The following is a 24,254-nucleotide window of genomic DNA, read 5'->3' as shown; positions in this document are numbered from 1 at the left end:
TGCTAGGCCACTTCAGAGGATATTAAGAGTTAACTGTGTAGTGTGGGACTAGAGTGGTATTAAGGCAGACCGGGTACGACACTGGTGAGCCAGTTGGGTTCTTAGGATAACTTTCATGATCAGTTTTCTGGCGTCAATCCACAAATGACCAGATTTGTTGAATTCAGTTTCATAACTTGCGATGGTGGGATTTGAACTCATGACCTCTGGCTTGCTGGTCCAGTACCATAACCGTAGGCACCCGGTCTCGGGAAGAACTTCATCTTGCCGAATGAGTGGCCAGGAGGATTGATTAGTTGGGATGGCAGGTGAGAGACCCTGCTGGGGGGGATGATTGTTTGCGGGGTGGGTATGGACTTGTAGGCCAATGTACTGTGCTGTCTTGTACCGCGAGTGTTTCTAAGCTAGGACTAACTTGCAGTGTCATCATATTTTATTGGCCCAGTGTAGCTGCAGGACTGGACTTGTAGCACGAGTTCAAGTTGGGTCTTGCTGTGCTGACTGTAGGCAAAGGTGGCCCATACTTTCTGGATGATTCCACCGAGAGATTTAGTTGGCTTCACCCTGTCTATTGTTTTGCACGATCTGCCCAGTGACAGGTACCGTTGCCAGATGTGAACATTCAGCTTGTGGAATATACCAATAATGTGGGATAATTTCAACAGCAACAACAACTTGCATTTATATAGCGCCTTTAACGTAGTGAAACGTCCCGAGGTGCTTCACAGGAGCGATTATCAAACAAAAATCTGACACCACATCAGGAGATATTAGGACAGGTGACCAAAAGTTTGGTCAAAGAGGGAGGTTTTAAGGAGCGTCTTAAAGGGGGAAGAGAGAGGCGGAGAGGTTTGGGGAGGGAATTTCAGAGCTTAGGGCCCAGGCAGCTGTAGGCACGACCGCCAGTGGTGGAGTGATTAAAATCGGGAATGTGCAAGAGGCCAGAATTGGAGGAGTGCAGAGATCTCGGAGGGTCGTAGGGCTGAAGGAGGTTACTCTCCATAATCTTGTGCTGATGCTCAAATGTTAAATGTGACTGAACCATCCTAACAAAATAAATGTAGGGTCATAGCATGAAACAAATGCTGCTAAATGATAACAGGGTCCACGTGGATAGGATTGCAAAAACTGGACTTTAACACTTGCAAGTTTGCCCTGTTTCAAATGACTGGCAAAATCTTCCTAATCTGACTTCACGTGTGCAGGTAGGTGTGTTTTGTTTGAGTGCACTGCCTGATATCTGCTATTGTTGGAGCTCTGGGTTTGTGATAAGGGGAACAGAGTTCAGATCCCAGCCTCCACGAGGTCCTGTGAGGGAGGGAATAGAAAGAGAAAGGAGGCTGCATACCTCCTGCATAAAGTGGGATTCCAGCAGCAAGCAAGAACCCCCCCACAACAGCCCCCAGGAAAGTACAGCAAGAACCCGAAGAAAAAGAGAGAGACTTGCATTTATATAGTGTCTTTCACAACCTCAGGATGTCCCAAAACCCTTTACAGCCGACAAAGTACCTTTGAAGTGTAGTCACTGTTGTAATACAGGGAAACATGGCAGCCAATTTGTGCACAGCAAGATCCCACAAACAACAATGTGATAATCTGTTTTTTAGTGATGTTGATTGAGGGATAAATATTGACCAGGACACTGGGGAGAACTCCCCTGATCATCATCGAATAGTGCCCATGGGATCTTTTATGTCCACCTGAGAGGGCAGACGGGGCCTCAGCTTAACATCTCATCTGAAAGACGGCATTTCCGACAGTGCAGCACTCCCTCAGTACTGGCACTGGGAGTGTCAGCCTGGATTATGGGCTCAAGTCTCTGGAGTGGGGCTTGAACCTATGACCTTCTGACTCAGAGAGGCGAGAGTGGTACTCACTGAGCCACGGCTGACACTTAAAAGGTGTATCTTTCACGACTTCAGGACGTCACAATGCACTCTATAGCCAATGAAGTACTTTTGCATTGTAGTCACTATTGTAATGTAGGAAAACACGGCAGCCAATTTGAGCACAGCAAGATTCCACAAACGGTAATGAGATACATGACCAGATAATCTGTATTAATTATGTTGGTTGAGGGATAAATATTGGAACATATCAGGACACTGGGAGAACCCTTCAAATAGTGGCATGGAATCTTTTACATTAACTTGAGAGGCCGGACCGAGCCTTGGTTTAATGTCTTATCCGAAAGATGGGCATCTCTGACAGTGCGGCACTCTCTCAGTTCTGCACTGCAGTGTTAGCCTGGATTATGTGCTCAAGTCTTTGGAGTGGGACAAGATCAGCCATGGTCTGATTGAATGGCGGAGCAGGCTCGAGGGGCTGTATGGCCTACTCCTGCTCCTATTTCTTATGTTTTTATGTATTAAGCAGCGACGGATTGAAGATTCTTGTTGAGTTAGTTTGCGTTGGACCATTTAGCCTATGATTGGCATTCTCCCTTTTTTCAGGCACCGCCATATGCATACGTGCTGTGTGGGCTGGGATTATTTATTTACCAATCGTTGGATGCCATCGATGGAAAGCAAGCCAGAAGAACCAACAGCAGCTCTCCCCTCGGGGAACTTTTTGACCATGGCTGCGACTCCATTTCTACAGGTACGAGGGCACAGCCTGAATTCCAACCACAGCAGCAACTGTTATATTGTTGACCAGAACACCTTGGCACTGACCGCCAGAGCAAGCGGGGAGATCAAAAATCGGCCAGAGTTTTGTTTCCGATCACCTTTAAAGCCGTCATTCCTCTCTGCCAGCTTTTATAAACTCTCTTGCAACTTCATCTAACAGAGCTGTCAGTCAGCCGTGTCGTGCCTTCTCTTGTTGTGTTGTAACTCTGTTGCTCCTTTTTCTTGTAGTTTTCGTTGGCTTGGGAAGCTGTCTGGCCGTTCGCCTGGGAACTGATTCTGACGTAATGTTCTTCTGCTGCTTCGTTGGCATGTTTATGTTTTATTGTGCTCACTGGCAAACCTACGTTTCAGGGTCCCTACGATTTGGCCTGTAAGTTCGCATGTTTTATTTTTCCCCCTCCCTGTTTGTTCCATGTGCAGGATCTGCCCATGGGGATAGTTCTCTCTTGTGGTTGGGGGGGGTGGGGGTGTTGAGGGGAGGAAGGGCTGTGTCCAAGAATGTAGATACACAGAGAAATAAAACGCAGAACGTAATAGCACAGATCTGGACATTGACTTCCAATGCATTTCTTGAGTACACAGTTAGAGTACCACACTTGGAGTAATGTGCACAGTTCCGGTCTCCATATTACAAAAAGGATATAGAGGCAATGCGGAAGGTGCAAAAAAGATTTACATGGATGATACCAGAACTGAGAGGTTATACCTATCAGGAAGGGTTGAACAGGCTGGGGCTGTTTTCTCTTGAAAAGAGAAGACTGAAGGGTGACCCGATAGAGGTCTTTAAGATTATGAAAGGGTTTTATAAGGTAAACGTAGAGAAAATGTTTCCATGAAATTTAAAGGGGCTTTGATGTCAGGAACTTATTGTTGTCATTTTGGGTAAGGATTAGGTATCTAGAGAATTACCTGAGACAAGGGTGCAAGAAACCTGTCAACATAGGGTGAGGCCACAGAAACACACACCAGAAACATGCGCACCTTTCACCAATATGCAGCTTTCACTACTATGCAGCTTTCACCAATATGCAGCTTTCACTACTATGCAGCTTTCACCAATATGCAGCTTTCGCCAACATGCAGCTTTCACCAATATGCAGCTTTCACTACTATGCAGCTTTCGCTACTATGCAGCTTTCGCCAACATGCAGCTTTCACCAATGAGCAGCTTTGATATGTTTAATTGCTGAAATGCAGAAGTATTGAATATATACTTGAAAAGAAAAATTTGAGGGCTGTGGGGAAAGGGCGAGGGGAGTGGGACTAATTGGATAGCTCTTTCAAAGAGCCAGCACAGGCACGATGGGCCGAATGGCCTCCTTCTGTGCTGTATCATTGTATGATTCTAAGACGTTATCCCATTTAAAATAAGCACCATTAACACCCGCTTAAAAATAACACCAACAGGAATTCTTCTATGATTCTATAGGCAATTGGGACTAGCTTAGTGGTATAAACTGGGCGACATGGACATGTTGGGCCGAAGGGCCTGTTTCCATGTTGTAAACTTCTATGATTCTAATTTAGTGCAAGCACGTTAAGCATTTGAAATCGAATTTTGCCGATTGGAACCTCCACCCTGCTTTGCATGTGTTGACTCACTCCTGAGCATGCGACTAACTTACGATGTAAACTGTAATAATATAGAGACAGCATTTTACTAAAGTGACTATGTTTTGGTGTCACTGCATACACACAGGCTTATTGTATGTAAAATCTAAGAGGGCTGATTCTACGGACACACGTTAATCGATGGGGAGCCTCACCTCCTTCCAACCATGCATGCTGTGAAATAACAGGCGATGAAAGTGCATGGCTGGAGGGTCGTGGGCTGCACGCCTGAGATCTCCCGATACGTGCGTCTGACAGGTGAGGCTCCCCTTTGGTGATGTCCGTTCTAGAATATTCTGGTAAGTGTTTAGCTCGGTCACTGTCTGATCGACTGTACGTTAACTTCCAGAAGTTTTAACCACTCGTCTCTCTGTATCCGATTAGAGTTGATGTAACTGAAGTTCAAATCTGCATAATACTCATCTTTTTCTTGTCTGCCATTGGAGGACCTTCTCTTTGGGATTATGAGGTAAGCTGTACGTTAAGTTAGTGTTGATCATCTGCTTTTGTTGATACAGGTACAGTGTGCGAGACCGAGCTGCATTTATATAGCGCCTTTCACATTCTCAGGCAGTCTCAAAACACTTGACAGCCAAGGGTTAGATGAAGAAGGGAGGGAGGAGGCTCACGTGGAGCATAAACACCGGCATGGACCGGTTGGGCCGAATGGCCTGCTTCTATGCTGTACATTCTCTGTAATTCTTTGAATTAATTTTGAAGTGCAGTCACTGTTGTAATGTAGGCAGACGTGGCAGCCAATTTGCGCACAGCAAGGACCCACAAACAGCAATGAGGTAAATGACCAGATAATCTGTTTTGAGGGTGTCGGTTGAGGGCTCAATGTTGGCCAGAAGAACCTGGTCTTCGAATAGTGCCCTGGGATCTTGTACATGAACAGACAGATGGGTCCTCAGTTTAATGTTTCATCCGAAAGACGGCACCCCTGGCAATGCAGCACTCCCTCAGTACAGGCCTGAAGTGTCGGATTAAGTCCTGCAGTGGGGCTTGAACCCGTGACGACCTTGGTCTAAGAATGGGGCTGCGGCCGTGGAGATCTGAAAATATCCCGTTAGTCTGCTCCAGGCACCTTGAAGAGAGAATTGAGGGGGGATCCTGAGGCAAAGCTTCTTAAGATGTCTCTCCCCCTACCCCACCTGGTTGGCTCTGCACGCTGACCGAGATTGTAATATCATCGAGCACCTGTAGGTATCACTGGAGGGTGGAGTTTAAATCTGGGCTGTACCAGAACTGTGTTGCTCCACCGTCGGACTGGATTACAGAAAAAGTACAACCTGCAAGTTATTTTTTTTTTGTTCTCTTCCCCCGTTCCATTTGCCCACTTTTGAATTGCCATTGTTGCTACTCCTGTCCTCCACCCTGCAATGTCCATCTTCACCTGACGAGCTGGACACCTATACACAGGACCGTCAGTGCCCTTCAGCGATCACCTGGCAACAGGGCAGGGCTTGCTTCCGACCGTCTCCCTATCCTCCGATCGCTCCCATCTCGGTTGACTCAGATTCAGTCAGGGTGACTTCTGCCATCCGACAGCTCGACCGCAGATGGGAGCGATCGGAGGATAGGGAGACGGTCGGAAGCAAGCCCTGCCCTGTTGCCAGGTGATCGCTGAAGGGCACTGACGGTCCTGTGTATAGGTGTCCAGCTCGTCAGGTGAAGATGGACATTGCAGGGTGGAGGACAGGAGTAGCAACAATGGCAATTCAAAAGTGGGCAAATGGAACGGGGGAAGAGAACAAAAAAAAAATAACTTGCAGGTTGTACTTTTTCTGTAATCCAGTCCGACGGTGGAGCAACACAGTTCTGGTACAGCCCAGATTTAAACTCCACCCTCCAGTGATACCTACAGGTGCTCGATGATATTACAATCTCGGTCAGCGTGCAGAGCCAACCAGGTGGGGTAGGGGGAGAGACATCTTAAGAAGCTTTGCCTCAGGATCCCCCCTCAATTCTCTCTTCAAGGTGCCTGGAGCAGACTAACGGGATATTTTCAGATCTCCACGGCCGCAGCCCCATTCTTAGACCAAGGTCGTCACGGGTTCAAGCCCCACTGCAGGACTTAATCCGACACTTCAGGCCTGTACTGAGGGAGTGCTGCATTGCCAGGGGTGCCGTCTTTCGGATGAAACATTAAACTGAGGACCCATCTGTCTGTTCATGTACAAGATCCCAGGGCACTATTCGAAGACCAGGTTCTTCTGGCCAACATTGAGCCCTCAACCGACACCCTCAAAACAGATTATCTGGTCATTTACCTCATTGCTGTTTGTGGGTCCTTGCTGTGCGCAAATTGGCTGCCACGTCTGCCTACATTACAACAGTGACTGCACTTCAAAATTAATTCAAAGAATTACAGAGAATGTACAGCATAGAAGCAGGCCATTCGGCCCAACCGGTCCATGCCGGTGTTTATGCTCCACGTGAGCCTCCTCCCTCCCTTCTTCATCTAACCCTTGGCTGTCAAGTGTTTTGAGACTGCCTGAGAATGTGAAAGGCGCTATATAAATGCAGCTCGGTCTCGCACACTGTACCTGTATCAACAAAAGCAGATGATCAACACTAACTTAACGTACAGCTTACCTCATAATCCCAAAGAGAAGGTCCTCCAATGGCAGACAAGAAAAAGATGAGTATTATGCAGATTTGAACTTCAGTTACATCAACTCTAATCGGATACAGAGAGACGAGTGGTTAAAACTTCTGGAAGTTAACGTACAGTCGATCAGACAGTGACCGAGCTAAACACTTACCAGAATATTCTAGAACGGACATCACCAAAGGGGAGCCTCACCTGTCAGACGCACGTATCGGGAGATCTCAGGCGTGCAGCCCACGACCCTCCAGCCATGCACTTTCATCGCCTGTTATTTCACAGCATGCATGGTTGGAAGGAGGTGAGGCTCCCCATCGATTAACGTGTGTCCGTAGAATCAGCCCTCTTAGATTTTACATACAATAAGCCTGTGTGTATGCAGTGACACCAAAACATAGTCACTTTAGTAAAATGCTGTCTCTATATTATTACAGTTTACATCGTAAGTTAGTCGCATGCTCAGGAGTGAGTCAACACATGCAAAGCAGGGTGGAGGTTCCAATCGGCAAAATTCGATTTCAAATGCTTAACGTGCTTGCACTAAATTAGAATCATAGAAGTTTACAACATGGAAACAGGCCCTTCGGCCCAACATGTCCATGTCGCCCAGTTTATACCACTAAGCTAGTCCCAATTGCCTATAGAATCATAGAAGAATTCCTGTTGGTGTTATTTTTAAGCGGGTGTTAATGGTGCTTATTTTAAATGGGATAACGTCTTAGAATCATACAATGATACAGCACAGAAGGAGGCCATTCGGCCCATCGTGCCTGTGCTGGCTCTTTGAAAGAGCTATCCAATTAGTCCCACTCCCCTCGCCCTTTCCCCACAGCCCTCAAATTTTTCTTTTCAAGTATATATTCAATACTTCTGCATTTCAGCAATTAAACATATCAAAGCTGCTCATTGGTGAAAGCTGCATGTTGGCGAAAGCTGCATAGTAGCGAAAGCTGCATAGTAGTGAAAGCTGCATATTGGTGAAAGCTGCATGTTGGCGAAAGCTGCATATTGGTGAAAGCTGCATAGTAGTGAAAGCTGCATATTGGTGAAAGCTGCATAGTAGTGAAAGCTGCATATTGGTGAAAGGTGCGCATGTTTCTGGTGTGTGTTTCTGTGGCCTCACCCTATGTTGACAGGTTTCTTGCACCCTTGTCTCAGGTAATTCTCTAGATACCTAATCCTTACCCAAAATGACAACAATAAGTTCCTGACATCAAAGCCCCTTTAAATTTCATGGAAACATTTTCTCTACGTTTACCTTATAAAACCCTTTCATAATCTTAAAGACCTCTATCGGGTCACCCTTCAGTCTTCTCTTTTCAAGAGAAAACAGCCCCAGCCTGTTCAACCCTTCCTGATAGGTATAACCTCTCAGTTCTGGTATCATCCATGTAAATCTTTTTTGCACCTTCCGCATTGCCTCTATATCCTTTTTGTAATATGGAGACCGGAACTGTGCACATTACTCCAAGTGTGGTACTCTAACTGTGTACTCAAGAAATGCATTGGAAGTCAATGTCCAGATCTGTGCTATTACGTTCTGCGTTTTATTTCTCTGTGTATCTACATTCTTGGACACAGCCCTTCCTCCCCTCAACACCCCCACCCCCCCCAACCACAAGAGAGAACTATCCCCATGGGCAGATCCTGCACATGGAACAAACAGGGAGGGGGAAAAATAAAACATGCGAACTTACAGGCCAAATCGTAGGGACCCTGAAACGTAGGTTTGCCAGTGAGCACAATAAAACATAAACATGCCAACGAAGCAGCAGAAGAACATTACGTCAGAATCAGTTCCCAGGCGAACGGCCAGACAGCTTCCCAAGCCAACGAAAACTACAAGAAAAAGGAGCAACAGAGTTACAACACAACAAGAGAAGGCACGACACGGCTGACTGACAGCTCTGTTAGATGAAGTTGCAAGAGAGTTTATAAAAGCTGGCAGAGAGGAATGACGGCTTTAAAGGTGATCGGAAACAAAACTCTGGCCGATTTTTGATCTCCCCGCTTGCTCTGGCGGTCAGTGCCAAGGTGTTCTGGTCAACAATATAACAGTTGCTGCTGTGGTTGGAATTCAGGCTGTGCCCTCGTACCTGTAGAAATGGAGTCGCAGCCATGGTCAAAAAGTTCCCCGAGGGGAGAGCTGCTGTTGGTTCTTCTGGCTTGCTTTCCATCGATGGCATCCAACGATTGGTAAATAAATAATCCCAGCCCACACAGCACGTATGCATATGGCGGTGCCTGAAAAAAGGGAGAATGCCAATCATAGGCTAAATGGTCCAACGCAAACTAACTCAACAAGAATCTTCAATCCGTCGCTGCTTAATACATAAAAACATAAGAAATAGGAGCAGGAGTAGGCCATACAGCCCCTCGAGCCTGCTCCGCCATTCAATCAGACCATGGCTGATCTTGTCCCACTCCAAAGACTTGAGCACATAATCCAGGCTAACACTGCAGTGCAGAACTGAGAGAGTGCCGCACTGTCAGAGATGCCCATCTTTCGGATAAGACATTAAACCAAGGCTCGGTCCGGCCTCTCAAGTTAATGTAAAAGATTCCATGCCACTATTTGAAGGGTTCTCCCAGTGTCCTGATATGTTCCAATATTTATCCCTCAACCAACATAATTAATACAGATTATCTGGTCATGTATCTCATTACCGTTTGTGGAATCTTGCTGTGCTCAAATTGGCTGCCGTGTTTTCCTACATTACAATAGTGACTACAATGCAAAAGTACTTCATTGGCTATAGAGTGCATTGTGACGTCCTGAAGTCGTGAAAGATACACCTTTTAAGTGTCAGCCGTGGCTCAGTGAGTACCACTCTCGCCTCTCTGAGTCAGAAGGTCATAGGTTCAAGCCCCACTCCAGAGACTTGAGCCCATAATCCAGGCTGACACTCCCAGTGCCAGTACTGAGGGAGTGCTGCACTGTCGGAAATGCCGTCTTTCAGATGAGATGTTAAGCTGAGGCCCCGTCTGCCCTCTCAGGTGGACATAAAAGATCCCATGGGCACTATTCGATGATGATCAGGGGAGTTCTCCCCAGTGTCCTGGTCAATATTTATCCCTCAATCAACATCACTAAAAAACAGATTATCACATTGTTGTTTGTGGGATCTTGCTGTGCACAAATTGGCTGCCATGTTTCCCTGTATTACAACAGTGACTACACTTCAAAGGTACTTTGTCGGCTGTAAAGGGTTTTGGGACATCCTGAGGTTGTGAAAGACACTATATAAATGCAAGTCTCTCTCTTTTTCTTCGGGTTCTTGCTGTACTTTCCTGGGGGCTGTTGTGGGGGGGTTCTTGCTTGCTGCTGGAATCCCACTTTATGCAGGAGGTATGCAGCCTCCTTTCTCTTTCTATTCCCTCCCTCACAGGACCTCGTGGAGGCTGGGATCTGAACTCTGTTCCCCTTATCACAAACCCAGAGCTCCAACAATAGCAGATATCAGGCAGTGCACTCAAACAAAACACACCTACCTGCACACGTGAAGTCAGATTAGGAAGATTTTGCCAGTCATTTGAAACAGGGCAAACTTGCAAGTGTTAAAGTCCAGTTTTTGCAATCCTATCCACGTGGACCCTGTTATCATTTAGCAGCATTTGTTTCATGCTATGACCCTACATTTATTTTGTTAGGATGGTTCAGTCACATTTAACATTTGAGCATCAGCACAAGATTATGGAGAGTAACCTCCTTCAGCCCTACGACCCTCCGAGATCTCTGCACTCCTCCAATTCTGGCCTCTTGCACATTCCCGATTTTAATCACTCCACCACTGGCGGTCGTGCCTACAGCTGCCTGGGCCCTAAGCTCTGAAATTCCCTCCCCAAACCTCTCCGCCTCTCTCTTCCCCCTTTAAGACGCTCCTTAAAACCTCCCTCTTTGACCAAACTTTTGGTCACCTGTCCTAATATCTCCTGATGTGGTGTCAGATTTTTGTTTGATAATCGCTCCTGTGAAGCACCTCGGGACGTTTCACTACGTTAAAGGCGCTATATAAATGCAAGTTGTTGTTGCTGTTGAAATTATCCCACATTATTGGTATATTCCACAAGCTGAATGTTCACATCTGGCAACGGTACCTGTCACTGGGCAGATCGTGCAAAACAATAGACAGGGTGAAGCCAACTAAATCTCTCGGTGGAATCATCCAGAAAGTATGGGCCACCTTTGCCTACAGTCAGCACAGCAAGACCCAACTTGAACTCGTGCTACAAGTCCAGTCCTGCAGCTACACTGGGCCAATAAAATATGATGACACTGCAAGTTAGTCCTAGCTTAGAAACACTCGCGGTACAAGACAGCACAGTACATTGGCCTACAAGTCCATACCCACCCCGCAAACAATCATCCCCCCCAGCAGGGTCTCTCACCTGCCATCCCAACTAATCAATCCTCCTGGCCACTCATTCGGCAAGATGAAGTTCTTCCCGAGACCGGGTGCCTACGGTTATGGTACTGGACCAGCAAGCCAGAGGTCATGAGTTCAAATCCCACCATCGCAAGTTATGAAACTGAATTCAACAAATCTGGTCATTTGTGGATTGACGCCAGAAAACTGATCATGAAAGTTATCCTAAGAACCCAACTGGCTCACCAGTGTCGTACCCGGTCTGCCTTAATACCACTCTAGTCCCACACTACACAGTTAACTCTTAATATCCTCTGAAGTGGCCTAGCAAGCCATAGGAGCAATGACGGACAGCAAAAGACCCTCTGGTCCATCCAGCCTGTCCCACACAATTGTGATACCTTGTGGTATGTGCAAGAGGCCAGAATTGGAGGAGCGCAGAGATCTCGGAGGGTTGTAGGGCTGGAGGAGGTTAGAGAGATAGGGAGGGGCGAGGCCATGGAGGGATCTGAAAACAAGGATGAGAATTTTAAACTCGAGGCGTTGCCGGAATGGGAGCCAATGTAGGTCAGGGAACACAGGGGTAATTTGGATGAATGGAACATGGTGCAAGTTAGGTTACGGGCAACAGAGTTTTGGATGAGCTCAAGTTTGTGGAGGGTGGAAGATGGGAGGCCAGCCAGGAGAGCATTGGAATAGTCGAGTCTGGAGGTAACAGAGGCATGGGTGAGGGTTTCAGCAACCTCATATATACCCCAAATAAATAGAACCATAAACTACAGCCTGTACTGCTATAACTAAGAGGATATACATATCAGGAAAGGCTGAACAGTTTGGGGCTCTTTTCTCTAGAAAAGAGAAGGCTGAGGGGTGACCTGATAGAAGTCTTTAAGATTATGAAAGGGTTTGATAGGGTAGACATAGAGAAAATGTTTCCACTTGTGGGGAAGTCCAAAACTAGAAGGTCATAAATATAAAACAGTCGCTAATAAATCCAATAGGGAATTTAGGGGAAATTTCTTTACCCAGAGTGTGGTGAGAATGTGGAACTCACTGCCACAAGGAGAGGTTGAGGTGAATAGCACAGATACATTTAAGGGGAAGCTAGAAAAGCACATGAGGGAGAAAGGAATAAAAGGATATGCCGATTGGGTGAGATGAAGTAGGGAGGGAGGAGGCTCGTGTGGAGCTTGAACTCTGGCACATTAACAGAGGTTTACAAACTGCCTGCTGAGTCATCTTACAGGACTGACCTACAGCACAAAAGGAAACAATACATTAAAGTTTTCCCTGAATTTTGCACCACACCCTAAACCAAACGTACTCTGCCCTCGTACAGTACAATCTTGGCTCTGGTGCCTTGCTGTGATTGTCAGTATTCTGGTGCCAGTATTACAGTACAAAGTTACCCAGGGTGACACAACCTTCCCGAGACTATTGTGTATTATTCGGTTTCCCACTGGCCAACTTATCACCATCCTTTTATGAAGCTCGAGGAACAGCACCTCGTCTTTTGATGAGGCACTTTACAACCTTCTGGCCTCAACGCTGAATGCAATAACTTCAGATCATAACCATCACTCCCATTATCTCAGACCGCAAGTGCTGGTACTGGTTCTGCTGTAACCATTTACACCTCCTCTAGACCCATCTCTTGTTTCTTTACTTGTCTCATTATCACTCCCCTTTTGCCTCGCACCATCATCCCTTTTGTCATTTAATCACTCCTGCCCTCCACCCTATCACAGATCTTCCCCTTTGCTCTTTTCTTCCCTATGGCCACCTCCCCCCCACCTCCCTTTTCCCTGGTTCGGTACTTACTTCAAAACTGTTTTATCTCTAACTTTTACCAGTTCTGAAGAAAGGTCATTGAACTGAAACGTTAACTCTCCCTCTCCACAAATGCTGCCTGACCTGCAGAGAGTTTTCCAGCATTTTCTGTTTTTATTTCAGGTTTCCAGCATCCACAGTATTTTGCTTTTGTTCTTATCATCCTTTCTAAAGAGACTCCGGCAGGTCGTCTATCGGTTTGCACCGACCGGGGAGATTGCCTTGTGCCATCAGCTCTTCTCAAATTGGCAGGACCTGAACTACAGTACTTCGAAAGCCTGAAAGCAAAGCTCGGCCAATTCGCTCGAGTGTGCACCAGCAGCAGGGACCTCTGCCATTCCCCCCTCGCTAGACTCCACAGTGATCGGAGCAGGCAACGCAGCCACTGGCGTGGAAGATTTCACTCCTCGCTCTTCCCCTTCCATCAGATATGTTAATCATCTCGTCTCGTCTCGTCACTCTCTGCAGTCTGAGCCTTTCCAGGCCACCTCGATCTCTGCTATAATTTTGGTAAACCCACTATTTATTTAAATGTTCAGAACTTGATCGAAATAAAGCCTCAACTAACGACTTCCTGCAGCCGCTCCATTGGACCCTCTTGACTTCTGTGAATTCTCCTTCCTTCTCCTCCATGGCCTCGCCCCTCCCTATCTCTGTAACCTCCTCCAGCTCTACAACCCTCTAATTCTGGCCTCTTGCGCATCCCTGATTTTCATCGCTCCACCATTGGCAGCCGTGCTTTCAGCTGCCTAGGCTCTAAGCTCTGGAATTCGCTCCCTAAACCCCTCCGCTTCACTCTCCTCCTTTAAGATGCTCCTTGAAACCTGTCTCTTTGGTCACCTGTCCTAATATCTCCTTATGTGGCGCAGTGTCAAATTTTGTCTGATTACGCTCCTGTGAAGCGCCTTGGGACGTTTTACTATGTTAAAGGCGCTATATAAATGCAAGCTGTTGTTGTCTTGACGAAACAGTTGCTAACTCTCCTGCAGAGAAAGCTGACACCTTTGGCTCACTCTGCTCCAACTCGATGACCTTGGTACAGAACCACCCCTCCCCCTCTCATTACTCTATTCCATTCGTAAACAATTTTACAACACCAAGTTATAGTCCAGCAATTTTATTTTAAATTCACAAGCTTTCGGAGATTTTCTCCTTCCTCAGGCAAATGTTTCAAGATCTCCTTGAAGCCTACGCATTTATACATATTGAACAATAATACATGGTGTTTACAGACTGCCCCTGCAACTGCCCGTTGCCAAGGCAATCACCGTGTTCAGACAGAGAGGTGTTACCTGCAGAACCTCCGAATACACATTCAATAAAAAAACAAACAGGGAAAAAAAAACAGAGAAAAAAAAAACACAGAGAGAGGCAGAAACATCCGGAAGGCAGAGAGAGCCAGCAAATGACCCATTATATTAAAAACAGATAACATTTGTTCGCTGGTGGGGTAACGTGTAGCGTGACATGAACCCAAGATCCCGGTTGAGGCCGTCCTCATGGGTGCGGAACTTGGCTATCAATTTCTGCTCGACGATTTTGCGTTGTCGTGTGTCTCGAAGGCCGCCTTGGAGTACGCTTACCCGAAGGTCGGTGGATGAATGTCCATGACTGCTGAAGTGTTCCCCGACTGGGAGGGAACCCTCCTGTTTGGCGATTGTTGCGCGGTGTCCGTTCATCCGTTGTCGCAGCGTCTGCATGGTCTCGCCAATGTACCATGCTCTGGGGCATCCTTTCCTGCAACGTATGAGGTAGACAACGTTGGCTGAGTCACAGGAGTATGAACCATGCACCTGGTGGGTGGTGTCATCTCGTGTGATGGTGGTATCTGTGTCGATGATCTGGCATGTCTTGCAGAGGTTACCGTGGCAGGGTTGTGTGGCGTCGTGGACGCTGTTCTCTTGAAAGCTAGGTAGTTTGCTGCGAACGATGGTCTGTTTGAGGTTGGGTGGCTGTTTAAAGGCGAGTAGTGGAGGTGTGGGGATGGCCATAGCGAGGTGTTTGTCCTCATTGATGACATGTTGAAGGCTGCGGAGAACATGGCGTAGTTTCTCCGCTCCGGGGAAGTACTGGACGACAAAGGGTACTCTGTTGGTTGCGTCCCGTGTTAGTCTCCTGAGGAGGTCTATGCGATTTTTTGCTGTGGCCCGTCGGAACTGTCGATCGATGAGTCGAGCGTCATATCCCGTTCTTACTAGGGCGTCTTTCAGCGTCTGTAGGTGTCCATCGCGTTCCTCCTCGTCTGAGCAGACCCTGTGTATTCGCAGGGCCTGTCCATAGGGGATGGCCTCTTTGACGTGGTTAGGGTGGAAGCTGGAAAAGTGGAGCATCGTGAGGTTGTCCGTGGGCTTGCGGTAGAGTGAGGTGCTGAGGTGCCCGTCTTTGATGGAGATTCGTGTGTCCAAGAAAGAAACTGATTCTGAGGAGTAGTCCATGGTGAGCTTGATGGTGGGATGGAACTTGTTGATGTTATCGTGTAGTCTCTTTAGTGATTCCTTGCCGTGGGTCCATAGAAAGAAAATGTCGTCGATGTATCTGGTGTATAGTGTTGGTTGGAGGTCTCACAAGACCTCCAACCAACACTATACACCAGATACATCGACGACATTTTCTTTCTATGGACCCACGGCAAGGAATCACTAAAGAGACTACACGATAACATCAACAAGTTCCATCCCACCATCAAGCTCACCATGGACTACTCCTCAGAATCAGTTTCTTTCTTGGACACACGAATCTCCATCAAAGACGGGCACCTCAGCACCTCACTCTACCGCAAGCCCACGGACAACCTCACGATGCTCCACTTTTCCAGCTTCCACCCTAACCACGTCAAAGAGGCCATCCCCTATGGACAGGCCCTGCGAATACACAGGGTCTGCTCAGACGAGGAGGAACGCGATGGACACCTACAGACGCTGAAAGACGCCCTAGTAAGAACGGGATATGACGCTCGACTCATCGATCGACAGTTCCGACGGGCCACAGCAAAAAATCGCATAGACCTCCTCAGGAGACTAACACGGGACGCAACCAACAGAGTACCCTTTGTCGTCCAGTACTTCCCCGGAGCGGAGAAACTACGCCATGTTCTCCGCAGCCTTCAACATGTCATCAATGAGGACAAACACCTCGCTATGGCCATCCCCACACCTCCACTACTCGCCTTTAAACAGCCACCCAACCTCAAACAGACCATCGTTCGCAGCAAACTACCTAGCTTTCAAGAGAACAGCGTCCACGACGCCACACAACCCTGCCACGGTAACCTCTGCAAGACATGCCAGATCATCGACACAGATACCACCATCACACGAGATGACACCACCCACCAGGTGCATGGTTCATACTCCTGTGACTCAGCCAACGTTGTCTACCTCATACGTTGCAGGAAAGGATGCCCCAGAGCATGGTACATTGGCGAGACCATGCAGACGCTGCGACAACGGATGAACGGACACCGCGCAACAATCGCCAAACAGGAGGGTTCCCTCCCAGTCGGGGAACACTTCAGCAGTCATGGACATTCATCCACCGACCTTCGGGTAAGCGTACTCCAAGGCGGCCTTCGAGACACACGACAACGCAAAATCGTCGAGCAGAAATTGATAGCCAAGTTCCGCACCCATGAGGACGGCCTCAACCGGGATCTTGGGTTCATGTCACGCTACACGTTACCCCACCAGCGAACAAATGTTATCTGTTTTTAATATAATGGGTCATTTGCTGGCTCTCTCTGCCTTCCGGATGTTTCTGCCTCTCTCTGTGTTTTTTTTTTCTCTGTTTTTTTTTCCCTGTTTGTTTTTTTATTGAATGTGTATTCGGAGGTTCTGCAGGTAACACCTCTCTGTCTGAACACGGTGATTGCCTTGGCAACGGGCAGTTGCAGGGGCAGTCTGTAAACACCATGTATTATTGTTCAATATGTATAAATGCGTAGGCTTCAAGGAGATCTTGAAACATTTGCCTGAGGAAGGAGAAAATCTCCGAAAGCTTGTGAATTTAAAATAAAATTGCTGGACTATAACTTGGTGTTGTAAAATTGTTTACAATTGTCAACCCCAGTCCATCACCGGCATCTCCACATCTATTCCATTCAACCATATTGACTGACATCAGGTTTTATCATTAGCAAGTCTGTCAGATCCTCTGTTCTCAGAACTACAATTAGGATTCCAGTCCTGAAGCCAGTCCTCTCAATGTCTTCGAGACGCACACCTCCAACTCATGCTACGTCTTCAGCGTCTCTTTACTTGTATACTCCTTGGAAATTTGTTGATGTTCACCCTATCCCCAGGAGAGGTGACCCCTTTCACCCCTCCAACTCCCATCACGTTGCCCCTACATCAGTGCCGTCCCAAATTATAGAAGATATGATTGACTCCCAGATACCCTTCAAAGTTCTGCCCTTATTTATCACTTGCAGTACTTTATTTAATTTCAATTCTATTTTTAATCCCGTTCAGATTGAGAACAAATGGAAGTGCAGGCGATGGACTATTTACAATGGTAGACTTTGCAATGGACATTCACTACCATCTGTGGTGAACCACAGCCTCAAGATATAATTTTGCACGATTCACAATTATATCATGAAAGAGAAACGATAGCAGTCACCCTCCCATCCGACATACAAAAGCGGATGGAATTGGAGGCAACCTTGCGATGGGTTATTGGTTAGAAGGAAGGAGACAGAAAGTAGGAATAATGGGTATCTACTCCAATTGGCAGGATGTGACGAGTGGTGTTCCCCCAGGGATCTGTACCAAGTTTGATGACGACACTAAGTTAGCTGGCACAATAAATAGTGTAGATGGGAGCAGAAAGTTGCAAAGGGACATTGAGAGATTAAGCGAGTGGGCAAAACTGAGGCAGATGGGAGTTTAATGTGGGGAAGTGTGAGGTCATCTACTTTGGACCGAAGAAAGAGAGATCAGTGTATTCCAAATGGCGAGAAGCTAGCAACTTTGGAGGAACAGAGAGATTTAGAGGTCCATGTACAAAAATCACTAAAAACTAGTGGACAGGTACAAAATATAATTAAAAAGGCCAATGAAATGTTAGCCTTCATCTCAAGGGGGCGGGAATACAAAGGGGTGGAAGTTATGCTTCAGTTATATAAAGCTCTGGTTAGACCCCATTTAGAGTACTGAGTTCAGTTCTGGGCACCGCACCTGTGGAAGGATAAAATGGCCATATCCACCGCCCCCTCTCTACATATCCTCTACACACTCACTGGAATCCTGTTCTTGTATTGCATATGAAAATAGGATAAAGCATCTATCTACAATTACTCGGTAGCACTGAGAAATAGCAAATGGACCTGATAGGATTATAATCAGATGTGAATGGTCTGGGGTTGTGGAAATTAGATATAAACCAATGATTAAACAGTCAGCAGGTCCAGCTTGCAGCAATTAATAGATTTTAAATTTGCCATTTATTTATGTTGCCCAAAGTGACATCAACACACACATTTTTGCATTCAAAACTTTTGCTTAAGGACCAAAAAATGTCAGCCCAGTAATTTTTACCAGGCTATAACCCCAATAAAACTTCCTCCCAGGAGGGGCACTGACTCCAACATCCCAAGGCCAAACAGGCGGCCTCCCCTTCCCCCCTACGGCCTGCCCACCCCCCCGTTTCTGTGCTGTAAATTCTATGTAATGTAATTCTATGTAATACACTCTGGCTGAATACCCAGTGCACTACATGATACAATGGGTGCAACCTCTCACTGATCATGAGCAAGTGTTTTGGGAGATGTGCTAGTTTTTGTATATATGAAGCTTTGAGAGTTTCCACATATCACCCTTTTTAAAAAACACCAACAAAACCATCAACCAGCTTAAAAAAAATAAAATATACACAAAAAAAAATAAAAAGAAATCCAGGCGTTCCCTGGCTGGTATTTCTGACTTTGAGAAAACCTGGCCTCGCCCCAAGAATAAACAGCTGCCAATCTGGAGAAAACAACAGCTGCATTTATACGGTGCCTTTAACGTAGGAAAACATCCCAAGAAGCGAAATCATAAAAAGCTCCAACAGGTAAGGCCCCACTTGCTAGCTGACCCACTCCCACCACTTCCCGTAGCCGGGTGAGCGGCTAAACCTTATAACCGCGGGCCAAGCCCCAGAGGAACCGCGAGAAATGCCACAGGAAACTAGCCGGTGACCTGGCATTTAACTCCTTGTGAATACAGAGCTTTACATTCACAGCACATTCAATGAATGAAGTTCAGTGAGGTGAGCAGCCAAAAGAAACCAAGAGACCTCGATAATGTGTAGACTGGGCACTGGTTATTACACTTCATCGGGGGTACACGGACCGGGCGCGGGCATGCGGACCGGGAACAGACACGCGGACCGGGAACAGACACGCGGACCGGGAACAGAAACATTGACTGGCATTACACAAACCAGCATCAGAGTATCTGGGGTCTGGGAGAGAGTCTAGGATCAGACACACACACCAGGTTTAGACACGGAGACCAATATCAGAGACCAGATCAGACACAGACAGACCCGGGATCAGACACACACACACAGACAGACAGACCGGGATCAGACACACACAGACAGACAGACAGACCGGGATCAGACACACACAGACAGACAGACAGACCGGGACCAGACACACACAGACAGACAGACAGACCGGGATCACAGACAGACCAGGATCAGACACAGACAGACAGACAGACAGACAGACAGACAGACCGGGATCAGACACAGACAGACCGGGATCAGACACAGACAGACCGGGATCAGACACACACACCAGGTTTAGACACGGAGACCAATATCAGAGACCAGATCAGACAGACAGACCCGGGATCAGACACACACACACAGACAGACAGACCGGGATCAGACACACACACACAGACAGACAGACCGGAATCAGACACACACAGACAGACAGACAGACCGGGATCAGACACAGACAGACCGGGATCAGACACAGACAGACAGACAGACAGACCGGGATCAGACACAGACAGACCGGGATCAGACACACACAGACAGACCGGGATCAGACACACACAGACAGACCGGGATCAGACACACACAGACAGACCGGGATCAGACACACACAGACAGACCGGGATCAGACACACACAGACAGACCGGGATCAGACACACACAGACAGACCGGGATCAGACACACACAGACAGACCGGGATCAGACACACACAGACAGACAGACTGGGATCAGACACACACAGACAGACAGACTGGGATCAGACACACACAGACAGACAGACTGGGATCAGACACACACAGACAGACAGACTGGGATCAGACACACACAGACAGACCGGGATCAGACACACACAGACAGACAGACTGGGATCAGACACACACAGACAGACAGACAGACCGGGATCAGACACACACACCAGGTTTAGACACGGAGACCAATATCAGAGACCAGATCAGACAGACAGACCCGGGATCAGACACACACACACAGACAGACAGACCGGGATCAGACACACACACACAGACAGACAGACCGGGATCAGACACACACAGACAGACAGACAGACCGGGATCAGACACAGACAGACCGGGATCAGACACAGACAGACAGACAGACTGGGATCAGACACAGACAGACCGGGATCAGACACACACAGACAGACCGGGATCAGACACACACAGACAGACCGGGATCAGACACACACAGACAGACCGGGATCAGACACACACAGACAGACCGGGATCAGACACACACAGACAGACCGGGATCAGACACACACAGACAGACCGGGATCAGACACACACAGACAGACCGGGATCAGACACACACAGACAGACAGACCGGGATCAGACACACACAGACAGACAGACCGGGATCAGACACACACAGATAGACAGACTGGGATCAGACACACACAGACAGACAGACTGGGATCAGACACACACAGACAGACCGGGATCAGACACACACAGACAGACTGGGATCAGACACACACAGACAGACAGACTGGGATCAGACACACACAGACAGACAGACTGGGATCAGACACACACAGACAGACAGACTGGGATCAGACACACACAGACAGACAGACTGGGATCAGACACACACAGACAGACAGACTGGGATCAGACACAGACAGACAGACAGACAGACTGGGATCAGACACACACAGACAGACAGACTGGGATCAGACACACACAGACAGACAGACTGGGATCAGACACACACAGACAGACTGGGATCAGACACACACAGACAGACTGGGATCAGACACACACACACAGACTGGGATCAGACACACACAGACAGACAGACAGACCGGGATCAGACACACACAGACAGACAGACAGACCGGGATCAGACACACACAGACAGACAGACAGACCGGGATCACAGACAGACCGGGATCAGACACAGACAGACAGACAGACCGGGATCAGACACAGACAGACCGGGATCAGACACAGACAGACCGGGATCAGACACACACACCAGGTTTAGACACGGAGACCAATATCAGAGACCAGATCAGACAGACAGACCGGGATCAGACACACACACAGACTGGGATCAGGCGGGCGGGGCGGGGCGGGGCCGGGCTGCGAGGCCCCGCTCTGTCCCCGGGCCTGGGCCTTACCTGCTCGGTGGCCCTGGGGCAGTAGTAGATGAGGAGCAGGGTGCTGAGGAGGTTGCTGAGGAGGCCGAGCACGGTGATGGCGTTGGGCGCCAGCCAGGCCGGGACGCGGCCCACCAGCCACACCCAGTAAAGCTGCAGCGGCGGCTCCAGCAGCGAGCGCCCGGCCGCCAAGTAGCGGTGCTGCTCCAGGCGCTTCAGCTGCGACTCGCTGAGGGGCTGCAACAGGCGGCCCATCTCCGGCGGCCGATCTCCCGCAGCCGGGCAGAGTGCAGCCTGTCGGGCGGGGCCGCTCCCACTGGGGGAGGGCGAGGGGGCGGGGCCGGAGGGTGATGGACATCCAGAGGGCGGGGTCTGGGGAGAGGGGGAGGGGCCGAGAGCGAGGGGAGGGGCCTAGCGAGAGGGGCGGGGCATGGAGAGGGGGGCATAGAGAAAGAGGCGGGGCCGGAGGGTGATGGACATCCAGAGGGCGGGGTCTGGGGAGAGGGGGTGGGGGCCGAGAGAGAGGGGCGGGGCCTAGCGAGAGGGGCGGGACCGGAGGGTGATGGTAACCGAGAGGGCGGGGTCTGGGGAGAGGGGGAGGGGGCCGAGAGAGAGGGGAGGGGCCTAGCGAGAGGGGCGGGGCATGGAGAGGGGGGCATAGAGAAAGAGGCGGGGCCGGAGGGTGATGGACATCCAGAGGGCGGGGTCTGGGGAGAGGGGGAGGGGGCCGAGAGAGAGGGGAGGGGCCTAGCGAGAGGGGCGGGGCGTGGAGAGGGGCTAGGGAAAGGGGAGGGGCATAGAGAGAGGGCAGGGAATAGAGAGAGAGGGCGGGGCCTGAAGGGAGGGGAGGGGGCCTAGAGAGGGTGGGCGGGGCCTAGAGAAATGGGCGGGGCCGGGAGGGAGGGGGCGTGACTGTGCTTTGAAGGTAATTCCCAGTGTGTGAGGGTCATGAGGGGGGGAGAGGCCTCAAGGTCATTCATTTTTATTGTCAGGTTTGAAACTTTACCTCAGACATAAATCTGCCTCTTGGTAACTCCATGGGGGTAATTTTAACCCCCAAGAACGGGTGGGCGGTTAAAATGACAGCTCGATGGGGCGGGACCGCATCCCGGCTCCAACGCGCCCACTCCCGGGTTTGACCCAGGATACGCGCACAACGGGCACCCGGAGGTCCCGTCCCCACTTAAAGCCGGTCGGCCGATGGTTAAAGGGGCAACGTACTTCATTGCGATAGTCGAGGTGCTTGATTTTTTGTGTCGTACAAAAGTAAAACTAATTTGACCTTACCTGTTCGGGTTTCCCGTCGCTTCCAATTCACGTCAGGTGAAAGCAGGTGGGAAGGGCCGGATCCATGAGGTGAGGGTCTTTACTGCACTGCTGGTGGGCCCGGAGGAGCAGGAGTGCTTCATCCGGGCCCAACAAGCTCACCCGGTGCGACAGGACCCCCGCGATCGGCTGCCCCCCCCGCCCCTCCTTACCTCTCCGATGCTGGACCCCCCCACGATCTTATCTAAGACCCACCCGATGTTATCCACATCACCCACCGCCACCCCCCCACCATCTCTCCGATTTCTTCCACGGCCCACGATTTCACTTCCCCCTCTCCCCTCTCTAATTCGCGGCTCCTTCCTCCCCCTCCCCCCCCCCCGCCCCGACGGGCAGCCAGCCTCTCAATCTAGCTCAAAAGCAAAATGCTGCGGATGTTGGAAATCTGAAATAAAAACAGAAAACGCTGGAGGAGCTCAGTTCTGACGAAAGGTCATTGACCTGAAACGCTAACTCTGTTTCTTTCTCCGCAGACGCTGCCTGACCTGCTGAGCTTCTCCAGCATTTTCTGTTTCTATTTCTGTCAATCTGGCTGCCTGGCATGTGGGAAACCCAGAAGCACAAATACTCACCTTCAATTGAGTTGTGATCGTAGATTGGCTCCCAGCTAAAATCATGCCCCATATGTACATAGATCGTAAATTTACGTTATATGTTGCACATACATCTGTGGCCTTCAAGCCAACCTGTTACACTCTTGGCCAGGTTACACCTATCCATAAATCATTCTAAACAGCGGGGCAATGAATGACTTTGTATGTATCCTTCACTATCTTGCCTTTTGGTTGGCCCATAACGCAGCAAGTGGCAGAATGCTCTGTATGTGCCTCAGTGATTCAGCCCCCTCTCGTCTTTCAGCCAGCGTTTTGACCAGTTTGTAGTTGGTTATGAGCAGAGTTGCAGCATCCCCTCTTGATGGCCTCCACTGGGTCATTTATGATTTGAGACCAAGCCCATTTCCCCGGTATAAATGTCACGCTGGACGGACACAAGTCTAGTTACCTAAGATGTAATGTTTCTGTCTTATGAGCAAGGGGTAGATTTTAAACTCCAACCCCCCACCCGACGGGAACAGTGGGGGCGGGCGGCGGGGTTTAAGATGGTAAGGGCAGGGGTGGGGTGGGGAGATTGCGCTGCATTCCCGATGCGTTCCCACCCCCACCATCTTTACTTACCATAGTTTAGCCAGGCGGTGGGGCCCACTTTACGTTGAAAGGTCGCGGTCTAATGACACCATTGGCATCGCAATGGCCCTTTAGGAACATAGGGTTTT

General features: G+C 48.9%; 2 protein-coding genes across 2 annotated transcripts in view; one reads left to right on the top strand and one right to left on the bottom strand.

Moving 5' to 3' along the window:
* chpt1 (choline phosphotransferase 1) overlaps positions 1-21,984 on the bottom strand; it is a 38,983-nt gene extending 16,999 nt beyond the window's left edge. The window contains exons 1-4 of the mRNA XM_067999237.1: positions 21,677-21,984; positions 8,949-9,096; positions 8,550-8,691; positions 6,840-6,924 (exon numbers count right to left, since the gene is read on the bottom strand). Coding sequence (XP_067855338.1) covers positions 6,840-6,924; positions 8,550-8,691; positions 8,949-9,096; positions 21,677-21,910 — 609 coding nt within the window. The 5' untranslated portion in view covers positions 21,911-21,984. The remainder of the gene's footprint in view (positions 1-6,839; positions 6,925-8,549; positions 8,692-8,948; positions 9,097-21,676) is intronic.
* On the top strand, positions 182-4,746 carry LOC137334902 (choline/ethanolaminephosphotransferase 1-like). Its single transcript, XM_067999988.1, has 4 exons — positions 182-244; positions 2,454-2,601; positions 2,859-3,000; positions 4,626-4,746. Exons 1-4 carry the CDS (start codon positions 182-184, stop codon positions 4,729-4,731), a joined length of 459 nt encoding a protein of 152 aa, XP_067856089.1. The 3' UTR covers positions 4,732-4,746.
* Positions 21,985-24,254: the final 2,270 nt, after the last annotated feature.

The sequence above is a fragment of the Heptranchias perlo genome, chromosome 18 (assembly GCF_035084215.1).
Source record: "Heptranchias perlo isolate sHepPer1 chromosome 18, sHepPer1.hap1, whole genome shotgun sequence".
Taxonomy (NCBI): Eukaryota; Metazoa; Chordata; class Chondrichthyes; order Hexanchiformes; family Hexanchidae; genus Heptranchias; species Heptranchias perlo.
The sequence above is the reverse complement of the archived record's forward strand: the minus strand, read 5'-3'. Positions and strand labels throughout refer to the sequence as shown.